The sequence below is a fragment of the Lipotes vexillifer genome, unplaced genomic scaffold, assembly GCF_000442215.2.
Source record: "Lipotes vexillifer unplaced genomic scaffold, Lipotes_vexillifer_v1.1 scaffold639, whole genome shotgun sequence".
NCBI classification, from domain to species: Eukaryota; Metazoa; Chordata; class Mammalia; order Artiodactyla; family Lipotidae; genus Lipotes; species Lipotes vexillifer.
Genome location: NW_006786377.1, coordinates 1876155 through 1891826, shown reverse-complemented (window position 1 = coordinate 1891826; position 15672 = coordinate 1876155). Strand labels below are relative to the sequence as shown.

At 35.5% G+C, this 15672-nt stretch overlaps 1 protein-coding gene across 1 annotated transcript in view; it reads left to right on the top strand.

Annotated features, from left to right (window-relative positions):
- Positions 1-15672, top strand: part of ESR1 (estrogen receptor 1) — a 252905-nt gene that overhangs the window by 94487 nt on the left and 142746 nt on the right. Inside the window, exon 5 of the mRNA XM_007458744.1 lies at positions 7682-8017. Within this exon, the coding sequence (XP_007458806.1) occupies positions 7682-8017 (336 nt within the window). The remainder of the gene's footprint in view (positions 1-7681; positions 8018-15672) is intronic.

Genomic DNA, 15672 nt, shown 5'->3' with positions numbered 1-15672 from the left:
CCCGTGTCCCCTGCATTGGCAGGCGGACTCTCAACCACTGCGCCACCAGGGAAGCCCCCTATTTATATATCTTTCTACAGCTTAACATCTGTATCTGTCTTAAGCTAAACATGAATACACACTGATGTCTCCAACTCTTGCCATTACAGCATGGATCATTCTAGTCTTCTCTTACTTACAAGTCACTTGTTTCTGCAACAGTGTGAAACCTGGCTCCCATTATGTGCCATTCATTTACTTAATTATTTAATTCCAATATACCTGAGAGTGGTTTCACAATTCTTATAACCTTTAAAGGCAAAAGGGGCTATACACAAACACTGTACTCTAGTTGATAAAGTTATAACAGTTAAGGGTCTTTTTATGGCCCAGAATGGGGTCTGTCTCAGTGAATGTTCCATTGGAACTCGAGAATAATGTGTATTCATCTGTTATTTGATGGAGTCTTCTATAAATATCAATTAGATCAAGTTGATTGATAGTATTTTTGAAGTCAGTTCCATTCATATTGATTTTCTGCTTACTTAAGTAATCAGTTATGGACAGGGAGATAATGATATTTCCAACTATAATAGCAGATCTATTTTGCTTTCCACTTCTAACCTTATTACCTCGCAACAGAAGTATCTTTAAAAAATGGATATAATATATGAAACAACTGTTTTAAACCTTGGATATCAGGCAGTGTGGGGCAGTGTTTCTTGAGAAAGGGAAAATAGATGAGGTGAGCCCTACTGTTGCTCCAACTTCCTGCCTGGAGAGAAATTTGAGGCCATGGCCAGGGAGGGGGAACTCAGGTGTAATTAAACACAGAAATTAGTACATGATGGTTATCCGATGAATGACACAAGAAAAGAAAAAGATGAAAGAAAAGCTACAAGAATGAAGGAGGTAGAGCCACTAGAGTGGAGTGGGGTCCAAGATTGACTATGGAGGAAATGAGATTTTACTTGGGATTTGGTGGCCAATATAAGAGGAGTGGAAATTGTACAAGGTGGTGATGTTGGAAAGTATTATAAAAAGTGGCAAGGCCAACCCTGTTTCATAAAAAAGTAAAGGTTTATGGAGGGGATTTGTAAAGATAGATTTGAAAAGTACTTTGGGATTATTTGTGGAAATTCATGAGTCAGTGTAGTGTTGGATTTTATTCAGTAGGTTAGTGGATTTTTAAATTTAAAATACAACCAGTAAACTCTTCTAAAAATAAGTTATTTCCCTAATCCCAGTACAAAATACATACATATATATATATATATGTATGTATGTATATATATATATATATATGTATATATATATATATATATATATATATATATATATAGAGAGAGAGAGAGAGAGAGAGAGAGAGAGAGAGAGAGAGAGAGACAGCTGCTTTAGACAAATGGGGGAATGGGGCAACCAGAAGCCCTAATTGTACCCCTACTGCTTAGAATTGCCAAGAGTCTTCAGAGCACAAACAACTGCTGTAGCTAAGGAGGTCTTTGAGAGCTTTCGATGGACAATACATAACAGGATAAAATAGGTGTGTAATGGAGATTATTCAATTGCCAGTTGATTTGATTGGAAGGAAGATTGAAGGTAGGCAGGGAGACAAATTAGTAGCTGCTGCATCAATCTAGGCAAAAAGGGAGAAGTGTGTGAACCAGGATGGTGGCAGTAAAGATAGAGTGAAAGGGAGTAAAGGAAGAGATACGTGAGTAAATACAGGTTGGGGTGATTTGTTGGATGTGAAAGGAGGGAGAGGAAGAGCATTAAGTAGCTTTAAATGAACTGGATAATTCATCACCTCAAAGTGGATTATTGATGTACCATCATCAATGATCCACTTAGAGGCTATGATAATATTAATAATAATCTATAATTATATAATTCACCTGGGTTGAAATCTCTGTGCTGCTCTTGGTGTGACCTTGGTCATGATAGTTAGTCTAAACTTCTTTTTTTCTGTTAAATGGGGACTATACCAGTGCCTACCTTACAAGATTCATTTCTAGTATTTGAAGGGAAAGCATTAGAATTGATGCAGGGAAGTTTCTCTGGTGCAAGTTTCATTAGTTCTTATCTTTATTTAATTCTTAACTAATCAACACTCCTGTTTTCTTCAACATGTTGAATTAAAAAGCTTTTAGGGTATTTCTCTGCCTGGGTTTTTAATACCTCATGAATAATGTGGAATTATTGAGAAACAAAAGAAAGGTGATTATGCAAATGTTTGAAATATTTAATAATACATTAAAGTAGTCTTGGGAAATTGGAGAAATAACTTTACTGAAGTTATAGTAGCTTTTTGTAGAGGCAAAGGGTACTAAGAAGAAAAAAGATCATTTCAGAAAAAGAAAATTTAAAAAGCAAAATGCATCAGAAGCAAATAAGCCAATGAATTCTATTAATTAATGAATATTCAGATAGCATATTCATTTTTCCTAAGATATAATGACCAAGCCAAAGAGTTTAAAGAATTTTTTAAAAAGGGTGATTAAATAAACTCAAGTATTAGAAGCAGTCTTTCAAAACCCCTAGTTTGATGCATTAAGACAGATCTTTTTACTTTAGGGCCAGGACATAATTGTTTAAGCAGTGGATATGTCCCCAGCCCCTTTCTCCCTGCCAGGGCTCAGCCCCTACACTGCCTTACCGCAGACCTCCCCAAGCCCAGGCAGCCTTAGAGAGATTCCTGAGGGATCTTAGAGAGTGCCCTGGGCATCATCTCTCTCCCTTTTGTTCTCATTCCAGTGGTCTGTGCTTATTGGTTTAATAAATTCCCTGAAATTAACACTTCCTAGTGGATTAGAATCACTCAAATTCACATTGAGTGTTACGAAGCAGAGGTTCTATACTCGGCTTCTAAATCCTTACAACAGTGCGACAGGGTATTAGAGAAGGCTTAACCCAAGGGCATAAAATTCAAAGTGGTGGCATTTCACATGTGTGGGGGGCTTGCTTGATGAGAGAGAGTTTGTTTCTCAAGCCTGAGGGTAATCACTGAATTATTGTAAGCTTATGAAATTTTCAAAGGAATGTAGAGAAATTTGCTGTGATACAACTCTTGTCTAATCAGTGACACAACTTGAGAGCTAATAACGTTTGTACACTAGCATATCCTTTCCATGACATCTGAATTGCGCTGCTAAATATTGTGCTCAACCATTCTGGGAAATGACATTTTGGGGTGCTGAATGACAATACATCTTGTTTATACGGCGTTACAAGCCAAAGTCCTACTTGTTACAAAGAAACGTCTTGACTGTCAAGAGTCTGCCTGTTTAATATTTGCATGATCTAAGCTAATTGTTTTTCTTCCCCCCTGCTTTGTGAACTTTGGTAAGGTACCAAAATAGTTAAAATAATTTAGACAAAGGAAATTGAGCTTAAGTAAAATACTTATCAGTCTATGTTGTCTGGAAAAATTCTTGGTAGAGAGCATAGAATGAGTTTTTAAATTTATCTTTGGATTTCAATTATGCATGCCACTCCTATACCCCATCACTGTATATAATTAGGAACTGGCTGTATATTCCATAGTGACACAGGCTGTAATTATTGGTTGTGATCTGCAATTCTCATTTAACCTAAGTTAAGATAGTAGAAGTTGGGCCATTTTTCACCTGTTCCACTCAATTCCAGTTTGATTTCTTTTGAACTACTATGAAATATGCAATATTATCACTGGTAGTGACACTGATATGTCACTACTTATATGACAATTACTGCTTACAAGTAGAAATGGTTGCTTTCCTCATTGAGCTGTACCCTGGGATCCTATCACATGCAGTCGGCCACACAGTATGTACAACTTGCTATTTTTGTTCTGTTTGTATATTTTATAGAGGCTTTGACATTTGAAAAATATGGAACATTGAGGGGTAAATTTAAGAAAATATTTGTTAATGCTAATTGAATCTACCTTACCCTATTTGACGATCTGATGATTTTATAAATATTTAGCTCTTTCCTCCATCTCTCTCTGGTTGTGTTTTATTGTTCTGCATTCCAAGCCTGTGGACATTTTTGTCTTGTGTTCAACAATGTGAATCAAATATTTGAGACTCAAAGTGGTGTGATGATTCAGCTCACTGCTCTAAGTAGTGCTATACCTAAACCATTTGAGTAGTCAGCTTTGAAATTTCTCCAAGAGAGGAAATCTCATGAATTGGCTCAAATGTAACTTTGTCTCCTAGAGAAGCCTTCTTTGTCTCCTCTGACTAGCACCTCCTCCTCCCTTCCATAGTGTTTTGGGCAGTTAATGCATTCATTCCACAAATAACAGAATAACTTTTGATTCATGGCTTTCTCCCTCCAAGCTGAAAACTTGATGGAGGGTAACATGATCTTTGTTTCCCACTGCGTCATCTGTGAATATACATTGTGAGTATTGAACAAATTTTTACAAAAAGAACAAATACTTTGGTAAACAATTTTTTATAACTGTCACTCCTAGAACCTGAATTGAGTTTAAAATTCTTCTTCTGGAGATCAGATTGTAGTATGATTGCTGGGAACTTTTAAAGTGGGTGGTAATACTATGTTTTGTTTTGCTTCATTAACCTTCTATCTACTTGTCTTTATTTTGGAAATCTTTTAAAATGAAGATAAACTACAGTTATAAAGCATCATTTTCATTTTTAAAAAGTAAAATGCATGTGTATAGTCATAACTTGATTACTCAGTTAACTTGCTTTCATCTTACTGTAAACACTATCATCTTTAACCATTTCTTCTTTATTCAAGTCACTTGCTTCTATCTTTCCATGTAGATCTAATATTAAAAGATTTTATTGGAATGCTGCAGCTTTCCAGTAAGATCTGTCCACATTCTCTCTTTATAAAGTTATAGAGTAGAGGGCAAAGAGTATTTGAGTTATACTCTGTTTAATATTGAAGAATAATGCATTTTTTTCACCCTAGTTCCCACCCAAAGTAGGTAAATAACAATCAGAATCATCCTCTCAAAATTCTGACCTCAGAATTTCCTAAGAAATGTGAACCTGTAGGAGTTCTTTGCTTTCGATCTTCTTTTCCTGTTTTTCATTCCAAGGCCACTGGTCTTACATTCTAAATGGAAGAACATAGAGTCCTACAATCTCGGGATGGAAAGTATATTGAAGGTCACGTAGTGCAAATACTGGGTAATTGAATGCCTTTGGTAACACCCCTGTAAAGTCTTCGTCTAGCCTATTCTTGGAAACCTCCAGTGATCTAACACGTCCTTTCCTGCGGCAGCAGATTCTATCTTTGTTGTCAGCTTTGACTCCTACAAACTGGTTCCTTGCAGTGAGCTCTAACTACTCATAGTTTCCACATATTTTTTCTGCTTTACCCTTTGGGCTCATAAAGAGCAAGTTGAACCCATCTCTCTCAGTCAGTTTGGGGTGCTATAACAGAAATGCCGTAGACTTCATAGATTAAACAGCAAACATTTATTTCTCACAGTTTGGGAGGTTGAGAAGTCCAAGCTTGACAGCACATCTGGTGTCTGATGAATGCCTGCTTCCTGGCTTGTAGGCAGCTGTCTTCTCATATCCTAACAGGGTGGAGAGAGTAAGCTGGTACCCTGGCCTCTACTTATAAGGGCACTAATCCCATTCATGAAGGCTCTACCCTCGTGACCTAATGACCTCCCAAAGGCCCCACCTCTGAATACCATCACATTGGGGATTAGATTTCAACATATGAATTTTGGGGGGGACACAAACCTTCAGACCATAATGCCATTTTATATAGTATAGCCCATGTGAAGGTGACACTCATGTTTCCTCAAAGTCTTTTTTTCTCTCGGCTAACCCCTTTCAGTTCCTCAGTGGTTCTCCATGTGACCTGATTTCACATCTCCTCACCATCCTAGTTCCTCTGAATAGATTTGTTTTGCTTGTCTCTGCAGCATCCAGCACTGTGTGATACTCCAGGTGTGCTCTGATGAGCTGAGAGTAGGCTGTATCACCTTCCTCAGTTCAGATATTATACTCTCGTTAGCATATCTAGCAACAAAAGAGTTGAAATGTCTGACTATGGACAACGACTGGTCAGATACAACGATTCTTCTCATTTTATTTCTTTACCATTTTACTTCTAGGTATCCTTAAATGTGTCGACTTTGTTGGATACAGTTTTAAAACTCTGTTAATTGGAAAAAAAAAAAAAAACTTCATTTCAGAGCTTGGATCTTGCATCATACTTAATAGAGAATGGTCTCAGACAAGTTCATTAACCTTTCTAAAGCAGCAGTTTTATAGTATTTACCTTACAAGATTATCGTGAGGACTAAATTAGTTGTGAAATGCTCACATGTAAAGTATATATTAAAGTGCTTAAGCACATGGTGAGTGCTCAGTGCATGTTAGTGATAATAATCTTTACAATTGTTACTTATTCCAAGAGTTCTTGGAAATGCTTATTTTAATACTGAACAAATAGGAAGGGTTGTGGCTTCATTATATTTTTAGTATCATCTAACATATCTAATCTAGACCTACAAGAATAAAAGCTATACATAAAAAATTCACCACCGCACATTTGTTCAAACGCCTTGACAAATTAGAACGAAATAGAACAAAGTTCTGACATTAGTTATTCATTTCCAGTAAGAGAACAGGTGATATGTTATAAAGAATGTTGACTTCTCATGTCTTTAATATTAAAAATAATTGTATTATCTTTTTACCAAAATGATTATTTCTTTTATATAAATCTAAGAACTGCTGCTATCTGCCATATTTTGGAAAGATTACAGTTTTTGAAAATATGGAAGCTAGTGATCATTTTTGTCCTTTAAAATATTTGTTTCTGCTGATATATTTCAGCACCACAGCCTGGCCTTTTCCAGGTTAAGATGCTGAGCCAAACCTCAGAGTCTCTGCAAAAGAGAGTGGAGTCTCCCCCGCCCTATAATTTAGTTAGTGGGAACCACAGCTGGTAAATCTTTGGGGGGAAACTATTTTCAACTATTTAAAAACGTTTGTATCAGGAAAATAGAAATACATTTGTGTCAGTCTTAGAACCAAGTGAACAAGTTGAGGGTTGTGGGTCAATTCCTCAGGTGGTGAGGTACAGTTTAGTAGCAATAAAAGACTGACTGAACACCTGTAGGATCCAGAGGCTGTCAGATACGTTTTGGATAAATCACTCCTCTTTAGTGTCTTCCATTAAGAGGTGTAGTTGGATGGTAAGGATGTTTATTAAGTGCTTTTTTAAAGATGCCTTTTTAATTTACTGTTGAAAGAATATTCATAGCAGAAGCGATCTTTGATATAAGCCATATTTCAAGAATAATTATTATCATGTCCTTTTTATAGCAGCTCTTACACACACACACACACACACACACACACACACACACACACACATACACCCCAATGGCTTGTTAGACCAGCTTGTACTGGCTCACAAAAGCTTACTGTTAACTTTTCAGGAGTTTTGTATGCTGCTTAATCTCAGACAACTAGCTTGAAATTTGCCATGGAAATGGGAGTAGTTACATCATGGAAATTGGTGAATGCTACAAATCAAAGCCCTTTTTTTTTTTTTTTCCTCGTGGACAGCTGGTTGTTAAACACTTACCAGCACAACTATGCCCCAAACTCTTTCCTCAAATAAAATAAAGGGCTGTTAGCATTGAAGATGGTTTTAGTGTGAAAGTTTATATGAGAAAAAGAATAAATTGTTTTTTTTTCCCCTGTGTTCTCAGGGATACGGAAAGACCGCAGAGGAGGGAGAATGCTGAAGCACAAGCGCCAGAGAGATGATGGGGAGCGCAGGAACGAAGCGGAGCCCTCTGGAGACAGGAGATCTGCCAACCTTTGGCCGAGCCCACTCTTGATTAAACACACTAAGAAGAACAGCCCGGTCTTGTCCCTGACAGCCGATCAGATGATCAGTGCCTTGCTGGAGGCTGAGCCGCCCATAATCTATTCCGAGTACGATCCTACCAGACCCTTCAGTGAGGCTTCAATGATGGGCTTGCTGACCAGCCTTGCAGACAGGGAGCTGGTCCACATGATCAACTGGGCAAAGAGGGTGCCAGGTAAGAACACGAAGCTCGACTGTTTTTTTCAGAGCCATTAACTATTCATGAACTGGTTGCGGTATCATGGGAGAAACAGTGGGAAAAAATAGTTTGTCATCTAATTGGTTTCAAGGTTACATCAGAATTGGTTAAAATTTTTCAGTATCCCGACACTGTAATTCTCCTGGAAGTTAGGATATAATGTTTTGAAATCAAAATCTAGATGATTAAAGTCTTTAATCTGGCTTTTTTTTTTTTTAAACGCAAACAGAGCTCTTTTTTTGAAGATGTCGGGGGTAGGAGTTTATTAATTAATTTATATATTTTTGCTGTGTTGGGTCTTCGTTTCTGTGCGAGGGCTTTCTCTAGTTGTGGCAAGTGGGGGCCACTCTTCATTGCGGTGCGCGGGCCTCTCACTATCGCGGCCTCTCTTGTTGCGGAGCACAGGCTCCAGATGCGCAGGCTCAGCAGTTGTGTCTCACGGGCCCAGCCGCTCTGTGGCATGTGGGATCCTCCCAGACCAGGGCTCGAACCCGTGTCCCCTGCATTAGCAGGCAGATTCTCAACCACTGAGCCACCAGGGAAGCCCTGACATTATTTTTAACCCATCAGTATTCACCAAAAAATTGGGGGTGGACTCTAGGTAATAAATGCATTTAATATTATATGTTCACAGTGGCAGAAATTTTTAACACTAAGTGATCTATGCCCTATACATTTTTAATATTGAGGATTTTTCTTCAAAACACCTAAATTATGAATCATCAATTTTACCTTAAAAGATTTTAAGTTTTATTTTAAGGTATTTATAGACTAAAGAGATAATTTTTTTTTTTTTTTTTTTTTTTTTTACTGAATGCCACTTATTCATTCAACTGTCTAGTCTTAATATTTTAGGACAAAGGTAATACAATAGAAAAATATGTTAAGTTCTCATCCCTGAGAGGAGCTTGTAGAAAGAAGACAGTGGCTGAAGTGATACTTGGTCCTTCAGTTGATACTCAGAACTGGTGTTCCCGTAAAACTTGACTGTTGCTCTTGTTGTTCAGGGAGAAGAACTCTAGTTATTATGGAAACAAGACTAGAAAATGACCTCCTCCATGCCCCATCATATCCATTCAGGAGCTAACGTAGATGAACCAAGGCAAGAGGAAGTTAAATCTTTTTTTCTGGGCTTATAGATCAAATGAGTAATGAATTTAGGCAGCGATTGTCTTGTGTGCTCTCTCTTAATAGATTAAGTTAATTATTACCTATGAAGCAGGGGACTTTTTTTTTATTAAACTAAATAAATGTGGAGTTTTGTACTTGCATTTTAGAGATCTATTATAGGCCAAGAAAAACATGTACCTGGCCTTAGATACTGGTTCATGTATTTGCATTTCTTAACATATGAACACGTGGTCCTTTGAATAAGGAGCCAGCAATGTTGTGATCCAAACTTGGTAGAGGGCATCTATTTAGGTAGCAGAGGTTGGGTTACATGGAAACATGGGGATTAACAGGCATATTTAGATTTCAGACTCAGTCCAACTGGCAAATAAAAATTCCCAGCCATCTTTGGAATTAGGAGTTTTAATGAGCACTTACCTAACTTAGCATTCCCATGTGAAGCAGATCCATGTTAAGTAAATATTGGAATTTACATGTAATGTGGTTTTAGGTTTTATCTTTATCTTTATTATTGCCTTTGTTTAAAAAAATACTTTGGGAGAAGAGGAAAGAACAAACGAACAACTAAGGGTCATATCCCTGAGAGCCAACTCTAGTTACTATTAAATTTTATTGTCCTATAAGCATATATTTTTCTGAATGAAGTTTTGGTAATACTAGTTCTAGAACACTGTTGAAGTCAAGTATATATTTTTCATACTTATCAGTAGACTTCCATCATGACATTTTTATAATTATAAAAATTTGAAGGGCATTTGAAACAATGAGAACTAAGTTCAAATACGTTACCAGTGGATGAAAATTTCATGGCAATAATCTTCTGAATTTAGGAATAAAATGGAGCTGGAAATCGAGGGAAGGAAAATATTATGTCCATGCTTAGCCATCCCATTGTTAAACCCAGAACTAAACAAATTTATGATAATGTGATGTGTAGCAAAACCACTCTATAACTTGATTATATTAGTTTAAAAGACCTGAATGATTCCAAAATCCTTGGACTAAACTGTATCTTGTTACTTGATGGTTTAAAAAAATAATAATTATAAAGGCAAAAATGAAATTATATATATGCTATTGGAATATAGCTGTTGTAAATCAAAAGCCTAGTAGTCTGACCAAGCAGAATAAAAAGAGTCATTGATTTTAAAAAGATGAAAAATGAGGGAAGAAAAAAATGTCTTCTGGAATCATCTTTGAAGACGATTGTCAAGCTTCTCAGAAAATTTGACAAAGTCACATTTTGAAAAGCTTTTTTTGTATCCAGATACTCTCTGTCATGAAAAACATAGTTCACACCGAAAATCTAATATAGACAACATTACATTTATATGGTCACAGTTTGAGAATAATAATAGTAATAATTTAATATAGAGGGAATAGAAAACATCATTAGTAAGAAGGGCAGTGAGAAAGCAGTTGCAGAAGTACCTAGAATTATCTGTGTGATACAAAAACCTGCATAAAACATTTGGATACCCTCAGATGGCTATCAGCATAACAGAGATTGTGAATTGACTTCATTTTTTAAAAATTTCAGCATTAATGGAGTATAATTGACAAATACAATGATATTTAAAGTGTACATTATGGTAATTTGATATACTTAGACATTATAAAAGGATTCCCTACATCTAGTTGATTAAACATCCATCACCTCACACATTTACTTTTTTTTTTCTGATGAGAGCATTTCAGTTCTACTTTCTTAGCAAATCCATTATACAATACAGTTTTTTGAATTATAATCACCATGTTTTATATTAGCTCCTCAGATCTTTTTCATGTTATAGCTGAAAGTTTATACTCTAACCAACCTCTCCCTATTTGTCCCATCCTCTAAACCCTGGCAACCACTTTTCTACTCTTTTTGTGAATTTGACTTTTTTTTTTTTAGATTCCATGTATAAGTGATACCATGCAATATTAATCTTTTTCTGACTGGATTATTTCACGTAGCATAATACCCTCAAGGTCCATCCATGTTGCCACAGATGGCAGGATTTCTTTCTTTCTTGTAGCTGAATAATATTCCATTATATATCTATGTAGATATAGATTTTTTGTTTTGTTTTGTTTTTTTGGCGGTACGCGGGCCTCTCACTGTTGTGGCCTCTCCCGTTGCGGAGCACAGGCTCCGGACGCACGGGCCCAGCTGCTCCACGGCACGCGGGATCTTTGTGGACCGGGGCACGAACCCATGTCCCCTGCATCGGCAGGCAGACTCTCAACCACTGTGCCACCAGGGAAGCCCATCTATGTAGATATAGATTTATCAGATCTTCCTTATCCCTTCATCTGTTGACGGTCACTTAGTTCATTTCCATATCTTGGATATCTTGGCTATTCGAATAATGCTGAAATGAACATGAGACTACAGATATCTCTTTGATATCCTGTTTTCAGTTCCTTTGGATATACATCCAGAAATGGGATTGCTGGATCTTATGGTAGTTCTACATTATTTTGAGGGGTGGAACTCTTTACTGTTTTCCACAGTGGTTGCACAAGATTACAATCTCACCAACAGTATACAGGATTCCCTTTTCTCCACATCCTCACCAACAGTTGTTATCCGTTGTCTTTTTGATGATAGCCAACTTAACAGGTGTGAGGTGATATCTTATTGTGGTTTTGATTTGTATCTCCCTGATGATTGGTTGAGGATATTTTTATGTACCCATTGGCATTTGTATATCTTCTTTGGAAAAATGTATATTCAGTTCCTCTGCCCATTTTTTAATCATAGGGTTTTGTTTTTTTTTTTTGCTATATGTGCTCTTCATATTAACCCTTTATCAGATACATGATTTGCAAATATTTTCTCCCATTTGGTAAGCTGCCTTTTTGTTTTGTTGATGGTTTCCTTTGCTATGCAAAAACTTCTTAATGAAGTCTCACTTGTTTATTTTTGCTTTTGTTGCCTTTGCTTTTGGTGTCAAATCCAAAAAAGACTATTGCCAAGATTGATGTCAAGGAGCTTTTCCCGTGTTTTCTGCTAGGAGTTTTATAGTTTCAGGTCTTACATTCATGTCCTTAATCCATTTTGAATTGATTTTGTGTGTGTATGTGTGTGAGTGGTATAGATAGGGGTCCAGTTTCATTCTCTTGCATGTGAATATCCAGTTTTCCTAACATATTTTGAAGACACTATCCTGTTGCTATTGAGTATTCTTGGTTCTCTTGTCAAATATTAGTTGACTGTATATGCATGGGTTAATTTCCGGGCTCTCTATTCTGTTCCCTTGATGTACCTTTTTTTAATGCCAATACCATGCTGTTTTGATTACTATAGCTTTGTAATATAGTTTGAAATCAGGAAATGTGACACTGATGCCTACAGCTTGGTTTTTCTTTCTCATGATTGCTTTGGCTACTTGGGATCTTTTGTGGTTCCATAAAATTTTAGGATTTTTCAAATGTTTTTGTAAAAAATGCTATTGAGACTTTCATAGGAATTTCATTGAAACTGCAGATTGTTTTTGGTAGTATGGGCAGTTTAACAGTATTATTTTTTCCAGTCCATGAGCATAGAATATTTTTCTATTTCTTTGTACCTTCTTCAGTTTCTTTCATCAATGTCTTATAGTTTTCAGTGTTCAGATCTTTCACCTCCTTGGCTAAATTTATTCCTAGGTATTTTATTCTTTTTAATGCAGTTGTAAATAGGATCATTTCATTCATTTGTCTTTTTGATAGTTTGTTGTTTGTATATAGAAATGCAACTGCTTTTTGCATATTGCTTTTGTATCTGGCAACTTTACTGAATTTATTCTAATAGTTTTTTGGTGGAGTCTTTAGGATTTTCTATGTTTGATGTCATGTCATCTGCAAATAGAGACAATTTTACTTCTTCCTTTTCAATTTGGATGCCTTTTTTTTTTTCTTTTTCTTGCCCAATTACTATGGTTAGGACTCCCAGTACTATGTTGATTAGGAGTGGTGAGACAGGGTACTCTTGTCTTGTTCTTGATCTTAGAGGAAAATCTTTCAATTTCTCATTGTTTAGTATGATGTTAGCTGTGGGCTTTTTATGTATGCCCTTTATTATGTTGAGGTATGTTTCCTCTACACCCACTTTGTTGAGAGTTTTTATCATGAATGGCTGTTGAATTTTGCAAATGCTTTTGCTACATCTATTGAGATGATCATATGGTTTTTATCCTTCATTTTGTTAATGTTGTGTGTTGATTGATTTGTGGATGTTGAACCATCCTTTAATCCCTGAAATAAATCTCACTTGATCATGGTGTGTGATTCGTTTAATGTATTGTTGAATTTGGCTTGCTAGTATTTTGTTGAGAATTTTTGCATCTATGTTCACCAGGGATACTGACCTGTAATTTTCTTTTCTTGTAGTGTCCTTGTCTGGTTTTGGTATCAGGGTAATGATGGATTTATAAAATGATTTTGGAAGTGTTTCCTCTTCTATTTTTTGGAACAGTTTGAAATTCTTCTTTAAGTGTTTGGTAGAATCCACCAGTGAAGCAATCTGGCCCTAGATTTGTCTTTGTTGGGATGTTTTTGATTACTGATTAGATTTCCTTACTAGTAATGGTCTGTTTGGATTTTATGTTTTCATGATTCAGCCTTGGTAGCTTGTGTATTTCCAGGAATTTATCAATTTCTTCTTGTGTCCAATTTGTTGGCGTATAATGATTCCTAGTAGTTTCTTATGATCCTTTGTATTTGTGTGGTATCAGTTAAAATGTCTCCTCTTTCATTTCTGATTTTATTTATTTGCGATCTTTTTTTAATTTCTCTTGGTAAATCTAGCTAAAGGTTTGTCTATTTTGGTTATCTTTTCAAAAAACCAGTTCTTAGTTTCAAAGATCTATTCTGTTGTCTTTTTAATCTTGATTTCATATTTCCACTCTAATCTTTGCTATTTACTTCCTTCTACTAGTTTTTGGCTGACTTTGTTCTTCTTTCATATTTCCTTAGATGTAAAATTGGTTGTTAATTTGAGCTCCTTTTTTTTCTCAATGTAATGAGTGCTTTCCTTTTTTCTTAATGCAGCTGTAAACTTCTTTGTTAGACTGCTTTGCTGTATTTTGTAAGTTTTGGTATGTTTTATTTCAGTTTTCATCTGTGTCAAGGTATTTTTTGATTTTTCTTTGACCCATTTGTTTTTCAGTAGCATGTAGTTTAATTTCCAAATATTTGTGAATTTTAAAGTTTTCTTCTTGTACTTGATTTCTAGTTTCATACCATTGTGGTTGGAAAAGATACTTTATATGATTCCAATCTTCTTAAATTTATTGTCTTATTTTGTGTTCTAACATATGATCTATCCTGGAGAATGTTCCACGTGTGCTTGAGAAAAATGTGTTTTCTGCTGCTATTGGATGAAAAGTCTGTTAAGTCCATATGGTCTAATATATAGTTTAAGTCCAATATTTCCCTTATTGATTTTCTGTGTGGGTGATCTACACATTGTTGAAAGTGGGGTATTGAATTTTCCTACTATTGTTGTATTGCTGTCTATTTCTCTCTTCAGGTCTGTTAATATATTTGTTTCATGTATTTAGGTGCTTCTATTTTGGGTGCATAATTATTTGCAAATATTATATTGTCTACTGGATTGACCCCTTTATCATTATATAATGACTTTTTTGTCTCTTATTAAAGTCTTTTGCTTGAATTCTATTTTGTCTGAGATAAGTATAGCTATCCCACTTTCTTTTGGTTTCCATTTGCATGGAGTATCTTTTTTCCATTCTTTCACTTTCTATCTGTGTGTGTCCTTAAACCCAAAGTGAGTATCTTGTAAGTAGCATACAGTTGGATCTTGTTTTCTGATCCATTCATTCACTCTGTGTCTTTTCATTGGAGAATTTAGTCCATTTACAGTTAAAGTAATTTATTGATAGGTGTTTACTTATTGCCATTTTGTTGATTTTTTTCTGGCTGTTTGTAATTTCCCTGTTTCTTTTTCTTCTCTTGCTCTTTTCCTTTGTGGTTTGATGACTTTCTTTAGTGGTATGTTTAGATTCCTTTCTCATTATCTTTTGTGTATCTATTATAGGTTTTTGCTTTGTAGCTACCATGAAGCTTACATACAGCAACTTATATTTATGTCTATTTTAAGTTGATAACAACTTCTAAAGCTCTATAGTTTGACTCTCCTTCCATGTTTTATGTTTGATGTCACAATTTACATTTTTACTACTTTTCATACTAGATCTATAAGTTAATTACCCACCATCATTACAACATTAGAGTATTCTGAATTTAACTCTATATTTACCCAATTAGTGAGATTTATACTTTCTTTTTTTTATTGAAGGATAGTTGATTTACAGTGTTTCTGGTGTAAAGAGATTCAGTTGTGTGTGCATGTGTGTAAATTCTTTTTCAGATTCTTTTCCATTATAGGTTATTATAAGATATTGAATATAGTTCCCTGTGCTATACAGTAGGTCCTTGTTGTTTACCTATTTTATAGATTTATATGTTCATATGTTTTTCTGTTACAATTAGCATCCTTTCATTTAAGC